Source organism: Artemia sp. Qi Xiang Cuo, chromosome 5, assembly GCF_049724085.1.
Source record: "Artemia sp. Qi Xiang Cuo chromosome 5, ASM4972408v1, whole genome shotgun sequence".
Taxonomy (NCBI): domain Eukaryota; kingdom Metazoa; phylum Arthropoda; class Branchiopoda; order Anostraca; family Artemiidae; genus Artemia; species Artemia sp. Qi Xiang Cuo.
Genome location: NC_142798.1, coordinates 52,937,199 through 52,964,238, shown reverse-complemented (window position 1 = coordinate 52,964,238; position 27,040 = coordinate 52,937,199). Strand labels below are relative to the sequence as shown.

General features: G+C 37.4%; 1 protein-coding gene across 3 annotated transcripts in view; it reads right to left on the bottom strand.

Annotated features, from left to right (window-relative positions):
* Positions 1–2,977: 2,977 nt before the first annotated feature.
* Positions 2,978–27,040, bottom strand: part of LOC148952260 (uncharacterized) — a 35,567-nt gene continuing 11,504 nt past the window's right edge. For 2 of the 3 annotated variants that reach the window (XM_089088903.1, XM_089088901.1), the window contains exon 2: positions 2,979–4,362. In XM_089088903.1, the coding sequence (XP_088945029.1) occupies positions 3,730–4,311 (582 nt within the window). In that variant the 5' untranslated portion in view covers positions 4,312–4,362 and the 3' untranslated portion in view covers positions 2,979–3,729. Of the gene's footprint in view, positions 4,363–16,013; positions 16,147–27,040 lie in introns of those variants that run through there. The other variant, XM_089088902.1, reaches the window with a different exon arrangement.

Genomic DNA, 27,040 nt, shown 5'->3' with positions numbered 1-27,040 from the left:
TAACCCAGAATTAGTATAATTATTGTAATTGGTAAGTTATTGTAGAAATAAGTGTCTGATCTTAGTTCCTGAAAAACAAGCACAATTACAAAAATTAAAAATAATACCATGAAACGTCAAACGCTAGACAGCGTAGCTGATTTTATTTAGACACTAATGCCAATTTCCAGTCTTATAAGTCGCCAATACTCTTTGGTGAGGTGATAAACGCGTCTCGTCGACAGTTGATTTGTCACATGGATGTAGTAAACTTTTAGGCACCCTATGTTAACTACTTTCTTTCCTATTTCGGTTTCATTTTAGTGCAAAGTTTTACCCTGAAGAGCTTTTTCGAAATGTCTAGATGCATATAACGTGAGACAGGTTTTTCTTGTTCTACTGACTAATAGAGCTTTCACATTTTATGTAAAAAAAAATACTGCAATAAGTGACGTATGTTACGTTTCTGGATCTTTGAAGACTTTTTCACATTGACGCGTGCCCTTTCACGTACAGTCTCATAATTCAAAGAAGGCCCTAGGTCCGGACGCCATTCCTGGTGAGATTCTCAAGTTCCTTAAGAATGGAGAGATTTGATAAGTGACATTGATACGGTTAAGGTAGGAACTGAGATTAGTTGCTGGTTTCGTATTAGATCAGAAGTTAAGCAGGGTTCTGTCCTATCCAAATTTATACGGATAATTTTGATTGACTTTGTTCTAAGGAGTACAGTAAAGGCAATGGGAGAACACGGAATCAATTGGGGAAGAAAAACTCTCCTAGGCTTAGACTATTCTGATGATGTAAGTATCCTAGATCCAAATTTTAGCAAAAGGAATAAATTTTTAGAGGTTTCGCGAATTTAGGATGCAAGAATAGGCTTGTAAATTAATGTTAAGAAGACAAAGAATAAGTGAAGATGAAGAAATGACGTTGGATAATCAGAGGATCGATCAAGTGGACAGCTTCACTTACCTAGGTATTTTTATTAGTTAAGACGGTGGGTGCAGTGAAGATGTTAAAAATATTTATATAGATGTTAAAAATATATAGAATAGCCCATGCTTTTTTTCTGATTGGAAAAAGTTAGGAAGATAAGTCGGCGCACCAAGATTATAATATTGGAAGCTGCAGTGATGATAATGGTCAAGTTTGGTTCTGAAGCGTGGGCGCTCCGGAAAACGGATTTTGTTTTGCTAGATGTTTTCCAGAGAAATTGCCTACGGATTGTTTCGGGTACCCGACTACTGACCGTATCTCAAACAGTAAGCTGTAAGAAAAATGTAGGCCAATGCACTTTCTAGGGCTATAATGAAAGAAAGGTTGAGATGGTGAAGAAATGTTCAGCGGATGAAGGATGAAAGATAGCCCAAGATCGTCCTTGTCGGGCAACTGTTTAGAGCCAAACGAAAAGCAGGTCACCCTCGAATGGGGTGGGAGGGTGTAAAGAGGGAGGCTTTGAATAGATGGGGGTGGAGGAATGTGCATAGCTGTGTTGCCTCACGCAAGTTGGTGCTGCAGTGAGTTGTTACTAGCTACTGTTACTACTATTGGCAGCCGAAGCGCACAAACAAGACTCCGTCATGAAAGAGTTCGACCGGGAATCAGGACTGTAGAGTAGCTTTTCTTCATCGGTCAAATCCTAGAGAACAGAGGAAAACGCCAAAAATGGACTACTCCATTGTTTATTGACTAAGTCACAGCCTTCGACTTGACTTTACGCGAGAGAATATGGAAAGCTATGGCTGAAGACGGAAAGCTATTAATTCCGAGGCGTTAATAAGCTCAATAAAGCATACTAACTCCATGCTAGAGCTCCAAATCACGTTACTGGAGAGCTCTCGCTGTTATTTTTAATTGATTATGGAGCCAGACCGGGATGCATTTCATCGCCTGTCCTTTTCAACTTTGCCATTGATTGGATCCAGAAAATGACAATGGAAAACTTCCATAATGTTAAAGTCAGTCCATATTTTTCCATAACTGACTTGAATTATGTGGACGATATCGGCCTTCATTCAGAAACATCCTTAGAATTCCAGTCCATGCTAGACTAAAGTCAAGTTGATGCATACTTCTCAGGAAACTCACCATTCTTAACAGCTGTACAATAGAACCATTGAGCGAATTCGAATACCTCACTTCGCTTGTCGAACCTTGTGGTGGATGATCGTTTGAAGTCGGAACGATATTCTAACATGGCCAATAGATTTAGAACTGTCGAAAAGCTATATATATGGCCTCCTAGTTTCAGAGGTCATTCTTGTTTGTACCTCAGAGAGGCAGCTCTAGTCTTCATTTGTAAAAGCTTAATCTTCTTATTGGTATTAATAATGAATGGAACTTTCAATAACAAGGAAGAGCCCTGTGCAAAAAGTCGAAAAGTCACACGAGTTTTTACTTTCGAATTTTTCCTAGGGACTAAAAAATTTCGATTTTAAGTGATAAAATTTGTGTTATTCTCCCTTTTGAATTTTGACTCGTGACATTTATAAAGAAAACATAACAACACTTATGGGCCGAAAGTGATTTGAGGGCAACCAGGCACCCCTTCTGTGCCCTCCCCCCCCCTTGATATTGAACCGAAATTCAGAAATAGTTCCTTTGTTCAAAAGTTTCGAAAGGCAAAAAACGTCAGTAAGCTTTTGGCACGCGTACCTGAGTTTATCTTATAGACGGTTCCACATTCAATGCTATTCAAAAAGATTGAAGATCGGGCATTAATCAAAAGTAACTTGGGAACTTAGGATGAAATTAGAAACCGGATTCTCAAAGCTGGGATTCTCTCCTTTACCGTATACCATATATTAGAAGTCACAAGCTGGTACTGACAAGATTCAGTGCTTTTTTCCTCGATATGAACATAAAAACAGCATAAAAAACAACGGATATTTGTATTTAATTTCTCAAAGCTAAACTTTGACAACCACTTTATTATTTGAGAATTGAGAAGCTATTTGTAGATCGGTTAACCTTTGCTGAAGGCAATGACATTTCTGGTTGAGTTCTCATATATTAGAACTTTCTAATGTTTACCAATGACATAAATGCCAATCTATGGTAAACCATCCCATTTCGGAAAAACTGCATTCCAGCTCCAAATTTATGGCTAAAATTAATTTTTCTGTGGAATTGCTAAATGACCTGATCGCGTTGAGGACAACAATTGAAACGATATCTAGACAAAAACTGAAAAGGAACCTATGGATATACAAATATATTTACCAAATGTAAAACAGTTGAAACGCAGAAAGTAAGTTCGAACTTTTTATTGTTATTTCATTCTTCTAAACAAATTCTACTGCAATATCTTACAACAAAAAATTTGGCTACTTCACAGTTCGTTCGCGACGAATTTACCATTGGGGGATTTCAAAGCATGGAAACGCGTCATGCTAGAACAAAGAACAAAAAGAATGCTACGAACCAAAATTCATTTTTCTTCAAAGCACCTACAAAACTCATACTGTTGGTGTTTGTTATGTAGGAATAGTCACTATTTGTCAATCATGAGTAAAGCCTAACGTGGTTTGACTTCCCAAAAGGCGCTGGAGGTGAAAAATTATGCCATTAAAATGAATATACTACTAAGGAGTGTGTAAATTTATTTCTCGTTCCTTTCCTATAAATTGCTCTATTAGTTGATTAAATCTAAAAGAAACCACTGTTTGAGAAGAAATTATTTACCTTAGCTGCATCGCATTGGCTTTAAGGATATCGAATTTAAATCTATTCTCATTACAACTATCATTAAGGAACTGTATCCTCTACTTTCAGAGCATTAAAAGGTTTCTCGGCTAAATGGATAAGATAATCACAGTTAGTGTTTCGTCGCAAAATATCACCAACAGTATCACCAGCATCATTAACAATAGATAGATCACAAGACGGGTGACTAAGCATAACAATTGTAGTGTCTCTCTTTTGAGACCTGCAAGCAACATGAAGAGGGGTGGAGCCACCAACGGATTTAGAGTTTATGTCAGCGCCACACTGAAGAAGAAAATTAACGCAGTCCACAGCATCCCAATGTGCTGCTGAGTGAAGAGGTGTCCAGCCTTCTTCACTTTTGGCAGAAATATCCGCTTGATTATATACTAAAAACTTGGCTATTTCAAGGAAATTACACTGACAAGCTTTATGCAAAGCTGTATAGCCGTCTCCGTCTTTGAAGTTTATCACTTCCGGATATGCCTTGATGATTGCCTTTACTGCACCACAATTCCCATCTTCAGCTTTGGACAAAAGTTCATGGCCAGGGTGGCCCTCTTGATAATCAGGGATAATACCAGTATTATCATCTTCCCAGCCACTTACAGCAACACCATCCATACTTCTTTGTGGATTCTGGTCAACTTTCTTAATTTCGAATCACAAAAAAATCTGAAAGTGAGAAAATTTCTGTTACATCACAAGGCAAGAACAAGAAGACAGTAAGTTTCACTTTGACGCTAACATGGATTCAGATCCAACTCTAACAGAAATCGAAAGAATAAATACTTCCTTTATATTTTTATAGCAATTAAAAAAAAAGCTAAAAAAAAAACTATGAAAACCAGAAAAAAAATCCTTGAAACAAATACAATTGTGATAATCGATTTAATTTTAGTCTTCTAAAATGGCAGTTATTTTATTTTTATATTTCACTTTATTTCTATTTCATTTAAAGGTATAGGAAATTGTTAGCAAAATGAACCTCTTAAAATTTCAATTAACAAGCCAATGAACTGCCCTTCTAAGCCCCACTCTATGCTAAATTTATTAAATAAAATATGTGGCGGGCCTGTCTCACCTTTTGAAATCAGGGCTATACTAACATTTTCACTCTACATTATGGGAGGGTCCTTGTGTCAGCGTCCCCTTCGTCATGGTTTAGAATTTCCAATAGCGAAGTAAGAAGCCGCTATGTCCAGGCTGAAGAACTATCCTCTATCATCAAAAGACGTCGCCTCAAACTTCTCGACCACGCCTTGCGCCGACGCAAAGGTACGAAATGTCGAAAACAAAACACAGTGAGAATGTCGTAAACAAAACAACACTAAGTGCATATTTCATAATGCTGCTTTATTTCCACCAGAATTAATTTATAAAGTGTTTTTCTTGCTGGATACACTTTTGAGGTTAATTTTATAATAACGACAACTAAAAGAACATCCTCTGCCTAGTCCACAAATGGTGGCCTTATCACACCTTACAAAATTTGATTTATGCATAGATTTTTATTCTTTAAAATTGAAATGTCAAAAGTTTAAATCTTGGGCCTGTTCTCTTTGAATCCGCTTCCCCGTCCCAAATTCACAAATATAGACAAGTTGTTCCACTTTCAGCTCATTATTAAACATGGATTATTTAAAGAATGGTCTTAAACGATTAATACTAATCATGATTTTATACTAATCATATTAAGCATCAAAAGTCATGAAGATCTCAACATAAAAGTCCTAAATCAAAACATAATAAGTACATAAAGGGTAACAAAGACAAAAGGGAAATTTTGAAAGGCATACTGCCAGCCACATATAGTTGACAGCACTGATTAGCAGGAACCTTGAGCTGTAAACAATCTCACAATTTAGTAACCAGATCAGTGACACAGTAAACCCGTCAGGAATGTGGGGTACTGTACACTGCAGTGCAATCAAAACCAACTGTATGAAATTTGTATGGTAACCAGCATCTTAGGGTTCGCTGATATTCCCTGTTCGTGAAGATCGTTGGATTTGTCTGTTTGTGATTTTTCTTGCGACCCTAACCTTACATTCAGGAAAGCGGACGAATCAAAAACAAAAGGATAAGGTAGCGGACGAATTAAAACAAAGGATTCAAGACGAAAATCGTGATATTCCAGGCGAGATTTTGCATAGTCACTGGGGAACCTTGACAGCAGATTAGACGAATGTATATGTACAAAAGGACGCCTTCCGCACAAAATAATATGCTTCATGGCTGAAAATGAATAATGTAACTAAATTTTTTACTTTGTGGCAGATCTGTGGATACTGTTGCGCTTATAAACTGTTTGAAACTCTGCCTTTTGCAAGGAAAAAATTTATTCCCCACATTCAGTGTGGAATTCAGTAATTCTTTTCTTTGACAACAAATGGGGGTGATGAAGTGGATATTTTACAGTTATTGTAGTAAATCAATAGTACTGCCATGTAGCACCTTTTTAGGGGCGATCTTAATTTTTACTGTCATTTTTTTTTTTTTTTTTTAACATAAAGATATACAAAAGTTAAACTTTAGCATAAAGAGCATGGGTGACAGACCCACCTCTTTTTTATTAAGGACAGCCCTGAATATTTTTAGAAATATACCAAATTAAACAAAACATTTTTTTAAATGAAAGTAAAGATCAATGTTAAAACTTATAGAAGATCATAAAATATCATATTTTATTTACATTTGAAATCTGCTTTTTATTAATGGCCACATCAAGTTCAGTGGCTTTTGATACTGGCTGTGGTGGAAATTTAATGGCGTTTTTTTTTATTTAAGTTACATACTGTTTTTGTTTGAAGATCTCAAATTACAATTTTAGTCTCATGTTTCTTGTTAGCAGCAAAAAACACTGAAATACCAAGTTTGTTGAATATCAAAAACCATTTGTTAAAGATATTCTTACCATATTGGGAATAACTATTCCCCTACTATATTTTAAAAATGCTTTTTTTTTGTCTTCAAAAAAAAAAAATAAACACGACCCCCATCCACAAGATATTAAAATTCCCTTTTTGCATTTTTCATTAAGCCCCCTCCCCCTATATTTTCTTGAATTGACACCACTTTTAGAAGCCTTTGCTAGTGGAAACTGGAAGCCATTTATGAAAATTATAGGCTAGAAACTGTGTTTGCAGATTTTAGGGAGCTTCCAAACGATTTGTGAAAAATTTACTTAGTTGAAACACAATTTAGCACCTACTTTTGACTGCTAGACAGAACTGATGTGTGAATTTGATCAGTCTGATCAGTGTGTGAAGACTGATCAATCAAGACTGATCAGTCTTGATTGAGAGTTCAGAGGAGACACTTCTCCTGTGATTCATGTAATTTCGCAACCTAACCTGTGTACAAAAATGTAATTAATTCATGTTTTTGATAAGACTTCTCTTGTGAATTATTTATAATATGGATACCAGCAATTTTGCAACCTAACCTGTGAACAAACCGTGAATAATTCCTGTCTTGGATAAGACTTGTGGATACTTTGACTTAAGGTGACCCATTAATCTATTTAACTTTTTTAAAATAGTGAATATTTAAATTTTTGGCAACTGATTAGTAAACATTAAACCAGATTATTGGTACTTTTCTCGTTATTGTTGACTATTTTGAATTTATTGTGAAACAATTTCAAATTAGTGTTTGAATTTGTGATTTTGAATAGCTCAAATGTTTGGAAAAAAGGAGCCTCCAAAACAACCTCCTCATAAGGATGTGAGTAAGTCACCATTTCAACCATCTTCAAAAGCCCTTGCTAAAACCCCCCCTAAAGCTGCGAATATACCAGCGACCTCTCTGAAGAGTATTCATACCCTAAACATGGATACCACCCAATGTCCATCCCCCTCAACAACTGATACTGAAAAAGATGAAGAAAGCTTTAAGATAGTAAACTCGGCTAAGCGTAGAAGACAGAGAACAAAAAGTCCACCAGATTCAGCAATAATACATCTAACCGATACCACGAACAACTCTTCAAGAAATCCAGCCGATTCCCCGGTAATTATTCAACTAGTTCCCCAATCTGATAATTGCTTGTTTACCAACCGTGATCTACCAAAGTTGCGAGTTTCCCTCTTCAAGACCATTCGTTGCAACTTTAATATGAATATAAACAGATCAGGATCCCTAGATATCCTTTTGAACGATCCCACATCAGTGAAAAAGGTAATGGAGCTAAAAAGTGTTGAAAATGTTGTTGTCAAAGCCCACCTGTGGTCCCCAAGCCCAATAAAAACAAAGATAGTGCTCTACAATATCCCTATATCATTTCTAAACTCGGACCTGATGGAAGCATTGATGAATGGAAAAGGTGAATGCATTCCGGTCTCTAGTGTTCATACCCTTGGTCGTGAAACCACTGAAACCTCAAACTTTAAAACTGTGTTGTTTGAGCTTCAAGGACAATTTAATATTGACAAAGTGTTCCTCTTTGGCCAACAAAAATCTTTCAAGCCTTACAAAGAAAAGCCATTACAGTGTATTAAATGTCTAAAGCTTGGTCACTCAGATAAATACTGTAGAGAGGATTCCAACATTTGTAAGATTTGCCTTGGCAAGGACCATAATGAGTCAAACTGTCAATTTGACCCAATATGTACTAATTGTAAGGGCAAACACCAGTCCCTAGATAAAGGAAACTGTCCCAAATATAAACAAAGGGCAGAGATACTAAGAATAGCAAAAGAGCAACAACTTCCAATCCCTTTTTTAGCAATGCAAGTCCCAAGGACACCAAGAGTCCCCCATCCCCCAACAGGCCTCAGGCAACCAACAGCCCCTGAACCACCACCAGTCCCCAGGCAACCAGAATCACCCAGGACACCAAGAGTTCCCAATGCTTCCCCTAGTGTTGAAAGTTTTCAGAATAATCTCATCTGAGACAAAACTAATGCATGGTTCCCCTTGATAGCAAGTGCCCCCCAAAAAACCTGAAGAACCCCCTTTCGGAAAATCCTACGCAAGGAAAGACATCAAAACCGACAAAGCTACCTGGAATTACTCCCCACAGATTTCACACAGTTTCTCCAAATGCTTTGGAAGATGAATCAAACGTGTACTTGAAATTAGCCAGCTTTACAGTTACCTCTATGCTCATCTCCCAATTAGAGTTACCCAATCAGTTGAAATGCATTATTCTGAAGAATTTGGCAAAAACCCACTTTGGCGAGACCATAGTTTCCGAAGCAGAAATTCAAATTGAGAGTGTTTTAAGCCAACATAGGCTGATTGAGTCACAATCAGAACGCCTGACGACTATTTAATGTGTGACTTTTCGTTTTTAACTAATTTATCCCTTTCCAATAACATTGTTTTTAATTATCCCAATATAGATGATAATCAGCATGCCAACCCTATAAGCAGCCCCCCTGGTACCTTAACAAATGCTAGTTGTAAATACCTTGATATTTTCGATTTTGCTACTAATGTGAAGCCAAAACTAGTAAATAATAATTCCCTTAATGTTCTTTGTTTCAACATCAGAAGCATCCGGGATAAGTGGCTCAAGTTTAAAGATTTAATTTCAATTAATGGTGTCTGCCCTTTCGATGTAATAGGATTAACAGAGACATGGCTTTCCGATAATGATGACGCTAGTGATTTTTTACTCCCTGGTTACCAAATAATCCATATGCCCAGGAGATTGACTAAGTGTTCTGGTGGTATCTCACTTTACATCCGTTCGAATGTAAATTTTACCAGGCTATCAGAGTGCGAATCTATTTTCTCTACACAACTAAATCTCAGATGTATTTATTCAATAATTGTAAACATAGTTATCGGCCAAAATTCCTATATACTCTCCTTATTTTATAAACCTCCTCCATTTCCGACCTCATGTTTTTGTAATCTGTTTGATGATTTTTCTAATTTTATTAACCTACCCCATAAAAAGGCAATAATTCTTGGGGACTTTAATTGCAACCTACTCAATGTTGGTAAAAATATTGAATCTGACACTTTTTTTGAATCGGTAACCGCGAGTGGTCTTCTACCCAAAATTTTTTTCCCCAGTAGAGTCGATCCTGTGAGATAAACTTAAACATTAATTTATAACATTTTTGTATACACTTCCCAGGGAAAAGAACAGTCCTCAAATATAGTATTTTAGGATCTGTCAGACCATTTTCCTATTTACTTGTCTCTACCTTCACAACCACTACCTCTACGGTCTAGAATTAATATCCCAACACCTACTCGAAACTACAGTTCTGCAAATATAAACCATTTCATCGATTGCCTAAGAACCACTGACTGGTCCGATGTCTTAAATTGTCACGAGGTAAATTCTGCCACAAATGGTTTTGCGCAAAGGCTAAGTGAGATTATCCATTCAACTTTTCCTATTCGTAAACCTAACCGGAAAAATATCCCTATTTGCCCCTGGATGTCACATAGCCTCATTGTCTCCTCATATCGTAAAAACAAATTATATAAGTTAGCCTGTAAGACCAGTAGTGATATTGACCTATCTAATTATAAACATTATAAAAACTTATACACTAAACTCATCCGTGAAGCGAAGAAAAATTATTATTATACAAAAATTCTCAATTGCAAAGGAAATCTGAAAAAGATATGGTCCACCATTAATGATATACTTTCAAAAAATAGAAAATCAAAGTCTATACCTATTCGCCTTAAAGACACAAATGGTAGACTAATTGACCCTTTACATGCACCTGATGCATTTAATAATTATTTTTTTAATGTTCCTGATACTGACTCCCACGTCTCCTCACAAGATGTATTCCCTTGCTTCAATCTTAGATATATGTTTTTTTGCCCAACTGACAGTAATGAGGTAATACAAATCATTGGTTCTCTCCCTAATAGTTTTACTCATGACTGACTTGGATTAAGTAATTAGCTCCTGAAGACAATTTCTCCTTTTGTTTACGAGCCCATCAAGCATATTGCCAACCTATCTTTAACCCACGGAGTTTTCCCTGATTTACTAAAGTCAGCCATTGTTATTCCAGTTCTTAAAAAGGGCGATCCAACTGAGATAGGTAATTATCGTCCAATCTCAATTCTTCCTGTTATATCCAAAGTGCTCGAGAGAATCATCTTCAGACGTCTGTCTCCCTTTCTGTTTGACAGTCAGCACTCCGTATCCTTGATTTCTCCTCACCCATATGGCTTTAGGCCGAAATTCTCAACTTCTCATGCTCTAATTGACGCCACACAGTTCATACGCTCACAACTCGACCTTAAAAAAACTGTGTTGGGCTTATTTTTGGATTTTTCTAAGGCCTTTGACATGGTCGATCATAGTATTTTAATAAGTAAATTAAATAGCTACGGTATTCGTGGTGTTCCCCTCTCTTGGTTTGATTCTTATCTATCTGGAAGGGTACAGAGTGTGAGCCTGGGTGGAGTATCCTCTCAGCCCTTACCTGTTCGGAGGGGTGTCCCGCAAGGCTCCGTTCTGGGCCCTATTTTATTTCTCCTGTATATCAATGATCTTGTTATAGACCTGGGCCCTTCAGTGTATCCTGTATTATTTGCTGATGACAGCAACTTCTTCATCACTGGCACCAATCTACCATTGGCAGAAACCTCTGCCCAAGTCCTTCTGAACAGAGTCCAGGCGTGGTGCCTTACGAATAACATGACCATTAATAGCAAAAAAAGTCAAATAGTGTTATTCAGAACCCCCTACAACAAAGACGTTATTCAACCTGCTCTTGGTCTCAGGTACTCCTCCGACATCCTCCCACAAGTGGAGGTTGCCAAGTTTCTTGGTGTATTTATTGACTCATGGTTGTCATTCTCTAATCATATTTCTTACATAACAGCAATAATTTTGAGACAAGTAGCTATGATTAACCGTGTGAATTATTTTCTTCCTCCTGACATCCTAGTTACCCTCTATTATTCCTTTATTTTTCCTTACCTTTCTTATTGCGGATCAGTTTGGGGAAATACAAAACGGTCCTTCATTAAAAAACTCAAATTTGCCCAAAACCGCGCCATTAAAGCAGTTTTTCGGCTTCCCCGTCTATATCCAACTCGTGATTTGTATTCAGATTTTGGCATAGCTCAACTTGATCAAATCATACAAAAACTAAATTTATCGCTTGCTTACTCTGCTTTCCACAATAATCTTCCACCTCAACTCCTAACCTATTATAATATTAATAATTCGGAAGCCCACTGTCTCCGTTCATCCAATAGAGCCTTTAAAATTCCTAAATGCGTTTCTAGTGCTGCCCAGCAATCTGCCATTTACAAATCTATTATTCAATGGAACAAAATTCTCTCCAGTGTTGAACTAGCCACAAGTTTCTTAAAGTTGTATAAAAATGTAAAAAAACTTGATAGTATAATTTAATATTTCCATTTTTAACAAATTTGGTCTAATTAGCCATGTTTTATTCTTCTATATTTTTTTTTTCTCTTTCAGTGTTACTTTAATTTTTTTTTCTCTTGGTCCTTAAAAAGTTATATTCTAGGATCTTTATTGTTATTAATGTTTGTGTTATGTTTTTATTCAAATAAATTGAATTTAATTGAATTGAATTCTATAGAAACCTTACAGATTTAGCTTGTGCTTATTTCTGGCACCCGCTTTCGCGAGTTCAGCTGTTGAACAACTGTTAACCTCCCATCCTCATTAAAACAGCCATTCCTTCAGCAAAATGGTGGATTTCTGTGGTGAACAGAAACACCAGATTAATCTCAACCACCCTCTATACTCAAATTAAAGGTAAATTTTATCCTTGTTATTACCGGCTTACATTACCTGGTTTACGAAAGATTCTACTTGAATAAGGCTTATTGTCTTCTTATTATATACCCTACCTGAATACAAGCAAAAAGGAAGATGAACCAGGCTCTTGATGCAGGATGAGCCTCTATATGCCTTTTAACAAATCCTGTTTATGGAAGAAAAACTACCATTTTCGTGTCTCGAAAACTCTCGAAGGATTCAGATATTACAAATTTTATCAATTGTATGCAAACTTCTCTAGAAATTGAGCTCTACCCTCTATTCCAGTCTCAAAGCAGAGTTGAACAAAAGCGCTTCGTCTAGTTTATGGGTCATGGACGAAAGGAAGACTAAAGTAAAAACATACTCTTGTTAACAAATTAAACGTGAAAACACAGGTTCTTGTAAATAGAGGACTTCCGTCCAGATTTCGTCCTCGCGAACATGGATTCACACTGTAAATCCTAGGTTCACAGCAAACGAATTGTGTAATAATTATATTATCTCTGAAGCTTTGCATGAATTTTTTGCTCTGAAGCTTCTCAAGAAGAAGGGAAGGGTAAAATTCTAGATGAAGGGCTTTGCGTTATCTTGGAATGTAGTTGAATTAGTGAATGAAAATTTCAGGAATGGATCAAGGAAGGTATTTTCAATCTACTACTTCTGCTCCTTTCTTATATCTATCTGCTATCTCCTTTCTATAATATTATATAGAAGACAAGTCACTGTCCTGGCTTTGACAAAAGCAACTGCTTTCCTTAATTTTGGCTTGAGTCTACTGTTCTTTGACTCTAGGTTTTGAAAACACAATTTTAATGATAGGAGTAAGATTTAAAGCCATAACATAATTTTCTTCGTTCAAATCTATCTATATAATTGGCAATCTTGGTAGCTCCAAACCAATCACCATTCTGATAATAATCACATGATATTATGCACCAGCACCTGAAGCAATTATTTCTCCGATGTCCAATCGCAGTAGGTAGTTATCAGTAGGCTTTTGACGCCCATAAGAGAGTATACGTCTTTTATTTTATTTTCATGTCTACTGTCCAACAGTTTTTTTGGCCATTTTCCTAAATATTTTTACAAATTCTTTAAAACATTATAAATCAGGATTTGGCAAAGATATTGAGCCAAAACATTTTTCTTGTGCTTTATTTGAGCTGTATATCTATCTATGAGTTTCTATTTTACATAATAAAATTTGTCCAGGTTCATCAAAGGCTAGTGTCCTTTGGAGGGAGAAAGGGTGGAAGTAGATAATTAAATGTCTTAATCATGTATAATTTGAGTCTGGATATATTCGCGACAGTTTCATTCTCCTAACTCAAATGCTGTTTAAGATAGCAAAAGCCCATAGTTTAAAATTATAACATCCAAGCCTTTTTTCTGCCATAAAATTGACAACTAGCAATGTTAACTAAAGATCATGTGTTAGATTGTGTAAACGTAATTATTAACCAACACGATTGCTGGCTAGCAATTCTCCGAAATATTTTACTTGGGCGGGACGTTCCGAAAAACGCAAGCTTATAAAAAAAAAAAAATCAATGTAGCCTAGTAAGCCAGCCTACATCTGAAAATATTTCTTGGAAATCAACATAAGAACTTGATAACTATGATAACTTGATAACTTGATAACAACATAAGAACTTGAGAACTTGATACTATATTCCAATGTAAATTGTTGACAAGAGTGTGTTAATTTTTATGTTTGATCTTTATGCTTGACCAGTAAGAGTGAAAAAGCAAGGCATGATTTTGCAGAAATGAAAAATGAAGGCTTAGAACAGCAGTTTTCCTACCTGCATGAAGAACATGGCCAAAGATAAAAACATATACCATTAGTTGATAATATTTGGGAACAAATAAGCATTGATACTGGCTTTTCAAATGAATTCCCCCTCCCCTAATGCTCAGATATAGTCTAGGCCAGTGGTCAGCAATGTGTGGCTACCAAGCTGCAGCGGCTCTTTGACTCCTTATCTGCAGCCTTGGCACAAGTATCAATTAGTTGGCACACAAGCTTCACCAGGACTGTTGATTGTTTGTTAACTGCATGGTACATATCATGGGGAAGACTCTCATGTTTCAACAAGTCTGGAGGAAACAAAGAGAATTTTGTTCCCTGATTCCCCAAATATCTCTAGAAAATCATCATACCTCCTAATACTTTCCCAAAAATCAGATTTTGTTCTTCCTTTGAGAAAAAAAAATTCTGCAACTGACCATAAAACCCTTTGCAAGTGTATATTCTGACACCTATAAATGATTTAGTTCGTCCTAGTCTTATTTGCCCCAGTAAACAAAATAATAAATAAATAAAGCCCCTTTAACATCTTTGTAAAACCAATCACTTCTTGCTCCAAGAGGTCAGATCAAAAACAATATAGAAAATTTTGCATGTTCTAGAATAAAAAAAAAGGCAAGCACACAAGAAACCGGGTCAATTCAATCAATTTAACATAAAACAATCAAATAGAATGTTTTATAAATAGTAAGAGAGAGATTAAGATAAATAAATCAAGCTTAACTATATATACTTCTTTATATACATTAATTTCAAAAAATTTCTCCGCGAAACATGTTTTTCAAAGAAAAGTAAAGAGCTTCATTAAACCAAAAATGAGCAGATATAAAGTCAAACAATCTTCCAAGCATAAAACTACCACAAACCACCATCAATAAATACGTGAAACCCAAAATGAATAGAAATGACAATAAATAACCGAGTCAAACCCAAGACAAACAAAAATTAACATGAGTAGTGCTGACAACCCCCATGCCTTCTCAAGACCGGAACATAATTTGCACTTTACTGAAAACAGAATAAATTTTAAATGTTTTTACTTTTTTTAACTTAGTAAATAAAAAATTCTTGAAACTTTAAGGAATAAATATTAGCGTATGTATATTAAAAGGACAATCAATGGTCATTTGTTATTGTTTGTTTTTAATAAAGTAATAATTATATTCTGGCTAAAAGGGAACTAGAACTTTAAATTCCCAATCAAATGAGCCTCCTCTAAAGTTCACACAACCACCCTTTCAATAAAAAGCTTATATGCCCCTGAGGCATAACTTGCAACCCTTACCCCCAGACTCTGAAGGGTTGTGTCAACCCCAAACGCCTTGTTACGCGATCTATGGACTGTTTTTGAACAAATTACTATCTTAAACTTTCTGTTGGATAAATTTGGGGTAAATAAGACTGTAAGGGGGAGGCTATTTGCCTTTTGATCCCCTTGACTCTTATAAAGGGACACTAGAACTGCTGATTTTAATCCAATGAGCCCTCTCCGAAGTTGATACGACCACCCTTTTTATAAAAACCTTATATGCCCCTGGAGCATAACTTACAATCCTTGCCCTGGGGGCTGTGGGTGTTTGTCGTCTTCAAAAATAAAATTACTAGACATTTCAAGTACACTGAACAAAATGGCTATCTCAACATTTTTATTGGATGTATTTGGGGGAATAATGGGTGTCAGTGGCGCCAATTCACGAAAATGTAGGGGGGGGGGCAAGATTTTTTTTCGATTTTTTTTTTTAATTAAGATGCAAAAAAAAGAACAACATTTAGCAAACATACCTAAAACAGGGGGTAGCGGCGAGGTCGCTGCTTGGAAAAATCGTCGACTAATCTATCCAAATCCAGTTTCTTTACCTCCTCTTTTTCAACGGCCATTATCATGAGATCACTGAGTTTGTCGTTTCCCATCGTCAATCGCAGATAGTCTTTCATACGCACTAATGCCAAGAAGAATCGTTCATTACTGGCAGTGGTCAGAGGCAAAGTAGCAACTAGCTTCATCAGTTTTAGCACTGCAGAATAGGCAACTGGGAGGTCGGATAAGATTTCGATAGCTCAAAGAAGATCCATTTTTGAAATATAACTTTTTGACAGATGCAGCTTTGCAAGAGAAAGCTGGAATTTTATGACATAATCGTCGACACCGAAGATCTCTGGATAATGACACTTAATTCTTCCCACTTTCGGAAGGTCAAGAAAATTGGAACTTGAGGAGTCGAAGGCAAATAAAATATCGAACAAAGGCATATACTGCAGGAAATGTTGGTTCATCTCACTCGTCAAACGATCTAGTACCTCAAACTACAGAAGTTTACCGCAGTCTGATTCAACTGGCTGACTGATATCACGTTTACCGGTTGTTGAGTTTGAAAGAAAGTCTTTGAGACGAATGGAAATGGCTTGACTTCTCTTGCTTCGAGCTCTGGTTTTAGATTGTGGAGATTTCGATTCCTGGATATCATTTAAAGCCAAGAATTCAGATATGTTTTGCTTAAGTTGTTCCATTCGTTATCATTTCTCAGCCTTTGGAGTGTCTCATATGTCGCAGAAATCAGTGCAAGTGCCTTATAAATCAACAAACTTCCGGATTGAAGTTGCTCTGATAAACAATTTACAATGACTAATATTTTTTCCATTATGTGTAAAGTTGAAACAAAAGAGGCAGAGTTGATTTTGTCCAGTAGTCCTTTTGCTTCACACGCTGCCTCGCCGTTGGAACTATCAGAGACTGCGACAAGCACAGCAACAATACAATCAAATCTTGCCTTCACCTTCGAAATAGAGCGGACTGCGTAAAACCAGCGAGTCTGGACGGTCCTCTCTAGCTCCAAGACTTTTTGCCCGCCAATACGCTGGGATTCCACAAATAGCTCGTGACGAGTATTGCTACATGATATAAATGCGTAAAGTCTTTGCACCACAGAGAAAAATTCAGAAAGTTCGCTGATATTTTTTAGGCAGTCAGTCAAAACCAAGTTTAATCTGTGGGCGTGACAGTGTACATAAACTGCATGAGGCACCTTCTCCCTAAACTTTGCTTGGTCTCCGTTAAATTCCCCACTCATAACGGATGCGCCATCATAACATTGGGCAATACACAGCATCGAATCTACACCAAGCTTTTCTATAGTTTCACAAATCGAGGTGCATAAGCTCTCGGCGTCTAATTTGTGCATGTGATAGCAGCCGATTGGTCGCTCCACTACTTTTCCATGTGGTATGTACCTGAGTAGGATCGCTAATTGTTCTTCTCTAGAAACGTCTTTTGTCTCGGCGACAAGAATAGCAAAGTAATTAGCTGATTTTACTTCTGAAATAATATCTTGGCGCAAGGCATTTCCTATCAGTGTAACTGCGTCATTCCGGTACTGATGACTGCAATAGTGACCATATCGGTGCTGTAACTTGGCCTTCAGCTTTTCGTTACCTTTAGACATTTCCTCCATCAATTCAACTAAATTATCCTGGTTTGCGGATGTTTCTGATTCGTCATGACCCCTCAAAGCAAGACCCTGGTGGCCGAGAAAGCAAATAGCGCGAAAAATGTACTTCACATGATTTCTATTTTCCTGAACCTCTTGAGATCTGGATTGAATTAAGGCATTCGCTATGGATTTCGAAGTATCAGTACTCATTATCTTAAATTCCGCCCATGCTGAAATACAATGTCTATGTCTTTCAGAACCATCATGTTTTTTTAATATTGCAGAACTGTCTTTCCGCTTGCAAAATCCCGACTCAATGAAAGCCCTTTTTCCAGCAGTTTCTCCAGCCCTTAGTGTCCCAATAGAAAAATGGCGACAAGCAAAAAAACACGGAATTCAAGTTTTTTGAGTATTCATTCCATTCATAAGTCTTATAATAATGTGCACTGAATTTCCTTCCGCTAGAAGTGGAAGCCGGATATCTCTCAAGAATAGGTTGAGCTGGTTTGTCGTGACGCGTCCTACAGATGTCTGAGAGAGTTTCTTGACTGCTACTGGAACCCGCAAGGGGTTCAGCGATGCAGACCGAACTTTCATGTTGATCTGAGCTATTTATTGTCCGCTTGTTTTCGAAATTCTGTCACAGGTTGGGGAATTTATCTCAACTAACCCGAGACTTTGGGCGCTGACACTATTGCCAGTTTCTTGCACTAAAGTTTCTTCATTTTTCTTCCGCATATTCACCGAAAAAAAATCCAAAGTTTTTTTCGCTTTTTACTCATAGTTTGATTACGATGTAAACCCTCCTTTCTTCTGATAAAATGTATACTTTGATAGGCATAGCCAAATCATTCCGAGTTATAGGTTCTCGTGGAGAAGGCAGAAAAGTCTCTTTCACTATAAACTATGTGTTTTATTGTACCAAGTTTATGTACAGTAGTTTAAGATAGATACAGTTAAACGAGTAGTAGACAAGGAATTCACTCAGACACGGCAAGAGAAGAACTGAAGAAACACGTAGAGACTCACTTAGAAAATCACTCCCATGCTCCACGGTGAAACTACCCCGCTTAGAAACCCCATAAACCAATCACTTACATTTCCTGTTCACGACAGTCCCATACACTCCACTGGGACTAGTCATCCCATAAACTATTCAACAACGTCAAGAATCTGCTGACCCAAACCCCCTTGAAACCCTAGAACATATTTCCTTTCCCAGCTACTAAAAAAGGCAATATACAAAACTCATAGTTTACAACGAATTCTTCACAAGAACAATAACGAAACGGGTACTGACCACATGAAGCTTAGTTTTGAATGAGCCCTCCTCGGAAATAAAATAGCGTAGACGCATTCGCTCTTAGATATTTCAAAACAAGATTATATAATGAGGGCACCAGTTTGTTGGCCGTATTTATTGGACCAGTTGCTGGTTTAATATAGCATATAGCTAAAATAGAAAATAGCTAACAAATATAAATAAAAAGGTAATTTTGAAAGTCTAGGGGGGGCATGGCCCCCCTAATTGGCGCCCCTGATGGGTGTATGGGGGACTGGTTGCCCTCCAATCCCTTGCAACTATTAAAAAGGGCACTAGACGTTGTAATTTCCAAAGTTTTTACAACAACTCTTTCTATACAAAGTGCCCTGATCTAAAACCAAAAAAAGAAGGAGGGGTAGCTGCCCTCCATATAACATTGACTCTTAAAAAGGGCATTCGAACTTCTGATTACCAGCCCAACAAACCCCTTCAAATTTTATACAATCACCCTTTCTATAAAAATCTAATATGCTTCCCGGGCACACCTTACAACTCTTGCCCTGAGGGCTGTGGGGGGAGGGGGTTATCATCCTCAAAGACATAATTTTGGCCTACAGACCTTTCAACTACGCTGAAAAAATGACTATCTCAAAATTCTGATTAGAGGCTTTTGGAGAAATGGTGACTGTGGGGGAGAGGCTGGCTGCCCTCTGATCACTTTTGACTACTGAAAAGGACACTAGAAATTGCAATTTTCAATCGAATGAGCCCCTTTTTAAGTTTCTACAAAAACTCCTTCTATACAAAGTGCCCTGGTCTAAAAAAAAAATACATTGTGCCCACATTGCTCTTTACTTAAGCAGAACTATTGCGCTGCCTCTGATATATATACACACCAGCTAATCGAGAGGAAGATCTTAAGGTGGGGCATTGGATAGATGGTGCCAAAAAAGACTATATAGGACTCAGTTGATATTTTTTAATTTTATTTGCATTAGACTACATTACTCACTACAATCAATTTTAGAGGATGAGCCTCTTTAAGAGCAAATGAATCAATGATGCGATCTATCTTTGGAAGATTATCTCTACATGTTTGCATTTGTACTAGCACCTCTAAACTTTCCTCAGTCTTTGTCCTTCTTCTTAAAGAGCATGCCTTGCCAACTTTCGAAACATATGCTCTGTTTCACAGGTTGATAGTGGAAATGTTGCAAGAACTTTCATCAGAACTAAGATGTTTGGAAAAACATGTTCCTGAGAGCTGTTGAGCGCTGAAATAGCCATTTTCGGTTTTTCCATTGTTCGACCAATGCTGCTTCCAAACCTGGGAAGCAGGGGGGCTGGTCACCCTCTGATCACTTTCGACTGTTAAAAAGGGTACTAGAACTTGCAGTTCCCTGTCAAATTAGCCTCTTTTGAAGTTTCTATGAAAACTGCTTTTTTACAAAGTGCCCTGGTCTAAAAAGATAAATAAATAAATAATACACTTTACCCACATCGCTTTTTAGCGCAACAGCGCTGCCTATGATATATATACGCCAGCCAATCTAGAGGAAGATCTTAAGGTACAGCACTAGATAGAGGGCGCCAAGAAAGACTATATGGGACTCAATTGATATTTTTATTTATCTGCATTACTCGCTATAATCAAACTCAGGGGCAAGCCTTTTTAAGAGCAAATGAATCAACGATGCAATCTATCTTTGGGAGATTGTCTCTACATGTTTGCATTAGTACTACCAGCCCTAACCTTTTCTCAGTCATTGTCCTTCTTCTTGAACAACATGCCCTGCCAACTTTGGAGACATATGTTCTGTTTCACAGGTTGATATTGGAAGTGTTGCAAGAATTATCAGCAGAACTAAGATATTTGGAAAAGCATGTTCCTGATAGCTGTTAAGTGCTGAAATAGCATTGACCAATACTGCTTCCAAACCTCAAACTCCATCTTAAAATCTTGTCTTGTGTCCAAAAGAAGCTTTTTGTCCTGTTCATACCTTGGCTGATTCCAGTATTTAATTTTAAGTAAAGCCAAGATCAAAGACAACAGCTTTGCAGCACTTCTAAAATGAGAATTGAATTGTTACTTAAAATCCGACACCATGGTGTCAAGGGTAGGAATGAAAGCAGTCATTCTATAAGGACTTTCTGGATAAATCTACGGTGCCCCTTGTCCAATAAGCTCAACATGAAGGTTTGAGTGGCTATTAGCCTTGGTGGTAGTATCAATCTCAACAGCTATATTCTCAACTCCTTAGAATAGAGTATTGAATTCCGTTTCTGCTTGGGAACACATATCTTCTAGTGTTGCACTAACACAACTTATTAGTACTAATGATCTAACGAGGTAACCATCTTTCTGCTGCAGTGACTTTACCAAGGGTTTCATAACTGATGAAACTGAACTCAGCAGATCAATTTGACATGCATGTCTGATTTTTCAATGCAGAATCTTAGTGCATAGGCTCTGATACTTGCCCCTTGATCACACCATCCACGCATCTCCTTTAGGGCAAGAATTATGAAAGAGAGTCCCAAAATCTGCTGATCACTTCATGCCTCTCTGCAAATTGTGTTATACAGAGGCTGATCACAGCCTCTTATTTTACTTTATCCGAAATTAGATGCTTTCAAGAAGCCTTGTCTGGTTAGCTTTTGAAATGAAATGAAAAATTGATTCTTGGACTTTGTCTTGGGTGTTGTGCAAAATTTGTATTGATGCTATTTTCCAGCATGACAGATTAGTAGCAAGGCTGACACAGTGAAAGTGATGATTCATCTCAGCAGCAGTACCACTAGTCAAACTTGCCATGCTCACAGCTTTGTTAGACCATTGGCCTATACACTTCAGCAAATCCAAATTGAATTCCCTCATTGCATTCAACAATAGCCTCTTAAGATTTATACCAACCAATTTTTCTTCAGAGCCTTAACTATTGCCAATCTCCTGGTTTCTAGCAAAACTTGATAGGTTTGGAAGGCATAAACCATAGCAAAGGGATCTTCTCGAATTGCAATTTTTTCTGTTTTATGCACAAAACAGCAAACAATCACCATCAGATCCCTTATTTGACTGGCTTTTGACTCGTCAGCAATTCGACACCAAACTACTGTACTGTTTGTTATTCTGGCAATTTTGGTTTTTATTATCTATCCAATTGTTGCAATTATTTCGCTCTCAATCTGCTTACTTGCATGTTTTGCGTTCCCCCTTGTATTCTCTAAAAGCCTCTGGAGTTGTAAGTCTCTACTCTAAATACAATAGTGCAACATGTGATCGAAACTCCCACTGTTTCCTGCTGAGAAAGCTCCAGAACCTAGAATACCAAGTTTACTATCATCATGGTTACAGCAAAGGGGGGTTTTCTGTACCCCATAACCCAAGATAGTTTCCACAACTTTTCTCAGGGGTTCATTATTTTGTTGAGAGCATTACTGACACCTTGTTTGCTGTTCTTCAATGAAGCTAAAGGCACAGCAACTCTTCTCAGAAATGTTTATGAAATAGTAGGGCCGTTTTTTCAGTCATCAATGTGCTAAGATCTCACATCTTTTGTCATAAAACGCTTAAAAGTGAAATCTTTGAACTAAGATCTTACATCTCTTGTCGTTTTTATGCAAACTTCTTTCATCATTCTACTCTGATCAGTGGTCTGAGAACAATGATGAGTATATCATCAAAGTTCTCTCATCATTGTTCTATATGGCAGAAAGATGGCGTCTTCCATACTTTTTGCTAAGAGAACAATGATGAGTATATCATCAAAGTTCTCTCATTATTTTTATATATGGCAGAAAGATGGCGTCTTTCATGCTTTTTGCTAACATCAGTGAGATGTAAGATCTCAGAACAAAGATGGGTTGAAAAAACGATAATCTTTGCAGAAAGATGAAAGATCTTAGATGTAAGATCTTAGTTCTAAAAAAACAGCCCTAGTGTTTCATCATGGCTTTTAACAGTGCCATCTTTTACAGTAATATTCTAATAGTCTTTCAGTGGGTTTCTCACCAGACACCCCATTTTTCAGCATAGGAAACCCCCAGACAGTGCAGGCCATTTCCCCCTGTTTTCAGACATTCTCATCAAAACAAAATAAAACTGCACCAAAGGCCGTCACGCTCTGGATCACAATCACAGCAGCCAAGAGAGAGCCTGCATGATATTCAATATTCACAAGATGCTTAACTTCACCCGTTTTCACTTTTGTATTGTGGTTTGAAGATCAACTTGGTTCTTTGGTGTCCATCTCTTATTTATGTATTACAGCATATCTTCAGAAGATAGTCAATTATGTTCTCCCATAGCAATTGCAAAAACAAAATCATTTAGACTTGTTAAAGAGACCCTAAAATCATTTAGAGTAAAAGAGAATGTCCACTCTACTCTAAGGGCCTTGAAATCTGAAATAAGTACCAAGGAGTAAGTACCAAGTAAGTACTTGGAGTAAGTACCAAGGTTTCCACTTTTTCATAGATCTTTCAGCCAGCTGGTCAGATTTTTTTTTTTTTTTTTTTCAGCACCTGTTGTATAGGCCTCTTTCAAAGTTGATTGAGTTGCTGGTGATACTACATGGTCTTGGATAAAAGGTCTTGTTGCTAGTGCTGCTGCATGGTCCTGGATGAGGGTCTTGATATTTTTATTGTGATATTTTCATCACTTCAAATACTGTTTCTAAATTTTGGTTTTGTTGGCATATTTTTGATGTTCCCTACCTTCTTCAGTAAACTTGTGCAGTAGACAATATTATGCAGTAGACTTGTCTGTAAAATTAAATAGTACTTTACTGAACCATAGAATGAAAATAATGCTCCATGTACAATTAACCTAACTTTGGATAGAGTTTTCATCTCCATACTTTTTTTAGTAGTGCTTTAATGTAACAATTAAACAATATAGCATAAAAGAGAGTTACTTGTTCAAAATTATGTCCGTTGTATCCCCAGTAGACTGGTTATGCTATTCTTGTATACAAAACATCATTGAGGTGAATTTTCTATTAAAAAACTAGGGTAAATTTGTGGGCAATATTATTTATTGCAAACTAAGTTATCTCAGTTTTTTGGGTTTTTTTTTGTTTTCGTTTTTTTTTTTTTTGCTTAAGAAAAATACTAGTTAATATTACAGATAAGTCTAATACAAAAATCAGGCTGGTTGAGTGCCAACAATTTTTGCTCATTACAAGTTTTTCTCTTCCCTTTCAGTAGAAAAACGTTGTTCCTTTCTTTGAACTAAGTCAGAGGGTTGATTAGTAAGGTGGATTGAGTTTTTCATTTTCCAAGTGCTTGCTGAAAAGACATCGTTCAAAGCTTACCTTTTCCTTAAAGTTTCTTTACAAAATAATTTGAAATGTCCTTGGATCCTTCATACTACCAGCCAAAAGTTTCCATAGGCCTATTTCTCCATTATAAATTCACATCTGGATTTATTTATACATCCCATACAATTAAAAATTCATTATACTTGATATTTCCTGTACAATTTCCAATCTTACTAGGGCTACCCACCAGCTCAAAAATAAAATCACTAGAATCTTGAGAAAAGATTATTAAATGAGCATAATGAGCCTGGTGGGTGGCTCTGTGATTCGGCCAGAACACATGGCGCCGCGTACAGGCTGTCTTTGTTGTTGGGTTAGGTACGAAGGGAATTGTGGAGGAGACTCTGCAGTGGCAGCACCTGCTATTGGGGTATCAAATTTTTCGGCAGGTGTAGTTGCAGCACGAGGTGGTGTTGAGAAATTTGTGGGACTTGACGGACGTTATGTGGATGATTGATACCCATTTGGGCTCTAGGTGATGCATGGGGTTGCTCTCCAGGCATACTGGGTTCTGGGGATGTTGCATCAAGATATGGCTCAGTGGGCATACCTTGGTTTCTCTCTCTGATCTGTTGCCTGTAGATCTTTCCATTCTCTGTTTGAAGAATGTAGGATCGTGGCACATATTTGTATTTTTCCAGTATCAGTGCTTTCTGCCAACTAGCATTGTGGTCAAGCTTCACCCAGACAGTTTGATCCTTGAGCAGTGCTTTTAGGTCCTTTGAGTGTCTCTTATACATTTCACTTTGTAGTTTCTGTTGTCTTTCTCTGGCTTGTTGGAAAGATGAGGGTGGAATGACCTGGGAATCTAAGTGTTTGGGAAGAACTGGTAAGATGGATCTGAGTTGTCAGCTCATCAGCAGCTGTACTGGCGAGGCTAGCCCATTGACTGGAGTGTTGTGGTACTCCAGCATGGCCAAGTATGGATCAGACTGGTGTTCTATGGCTTTGGATATGATCATTTTGCTGTCTGTACTGCTTTTTTGCTAAATCCATTTGACTTTGGATAGTTTTTCAATGCTACATTCGTCTATGAAGTCTCTGAATTCCTTCAACAAAAACTGAGTCCTGTCGTCTGACATCAGAGTTTTTGGGATGTCATGTCTGGCAAGGTGGCCTTCAGTTTTGTGATCACTTGCTGTGATGTGCTAGTTGTTAGCTTATCAACTTTGATGAACCTGCTGTAATAGTCAGCAGTGACTAAATACCGAAGTCCCCTGAATTTGAAAATATCAGTTCCAACATGTTCACATGGATGGGTGGGGATTTGAGATGTTATTATAAACTCTTTGGCTTGGTTTTGTACTGTAGTACCACAAGTACTGCAGCTGCCAATTATGTTCTCAATATATTTGGGAATGTTTGGCCAGAACACTACCATCCTCGACTGTTCTTTGGTTTTCAACATTCCTAGATGGGAAGCATGTAGTTGGTTTAAAATGTCATTCTGAGGTGTTTCTGTTACCCTTCAGAATCATGTCATCCATGCATGTTAGTTCACCTCTGTGACTCCAAATTTGAGTATTACAGTGTTGTATTCATGGTGATTATCAGGCCATCCCTCAGCAATGGTTTTGACCAACACTTGTAGGTTTGGGTCTATCTTGGTTGAACCTTACTCCCTTTTCTCTGGCTTGTTGTAGTACCAGCCTCAACTTGGCATCATGATCTTCTGTATTTGCTGCAGTTCCAGCAATATCACCTTTATGAGTCCTTTGAAGACTTCCTCCATCTTCTGCTGGAACTTGTACTGTGCCAACTTGACTCCAAATGGGTATTGCTTCCAGCAATATCTGCCAAACATAGTGCTAAATGTGTTAGGAGAGATGACTCCTCATCCAGCTCCATGGAGCAGTATCCATGTCTTGCATCCAATTTAAAAAATGTATTGGATCCTGAACATTTTGCTGCAACATCATCAAATGATGGTATTGGGTGGTAAGGATTCTGCACCCATTTGTTTAGATCAACAGGATCAAAACAAATCCTCAGAGATCCATTTGGTTTTTGGAGAACTACAATTGAGTTTTCCAATTCATTTGGTGTAGTCATCTTCTCAATGATGCCCTTAACTTCAAGGAAATCAAGTTCTTCTTTGGGTTTTCCTTTCAGGGCAAATGGGACTTTTTTGGTGGTTGTACTGTTGGTACAGCTCCTTCTTTCAAGTGGATTTTGCACTTTCCTGGGAGTTTTCTTATGCCATCAAAAACATCTCCATATTCCTCAATTCTGACTGTTTTGGGTTTCATTGTGAGTGCAGGTTTGTTATGTACATTCAGATTAAACTTGATCAAATTCATATTCTGACTTGTGCTTCTGCTAAGGATTGTCTTGCAATCCATGCTGACCATATGAAACTGGTGAACCTGTTTCTTGCATCCTTGTAGCAGATACATAGCTCTACAAATCCCAAAACCTGTAATCTTTCTCTGGAGTAGCTTGTTAGAATGTCTTTTGTTGGTTTCAAACAAGGTTTAGGTACCATGCTATTATAGTCAGTGACTGGAAGAACATTTGCTTCCGCTCTTGTGTCTATCTTGAAGACTAAGTTTAGTTTCTGATCAACAATTTGTAAACAGCATCTGGCCCATCTGCATGTTTCACTAGCATGCTGTTGACAGTGTTGATAATGAACTCACTTGCACTTGCTCCAGCATCTTGTTGGCTCATTTTATTCACAACTTTTCTTTTACATATTTTGACAAAGTGATTCAGTTTGTTGCATTTTGAACATGTTTTGCCCCTAGCTGGGCAGTTGTGGTTCTTGGTATAAGGTGCACCACAGATATTTGTTGC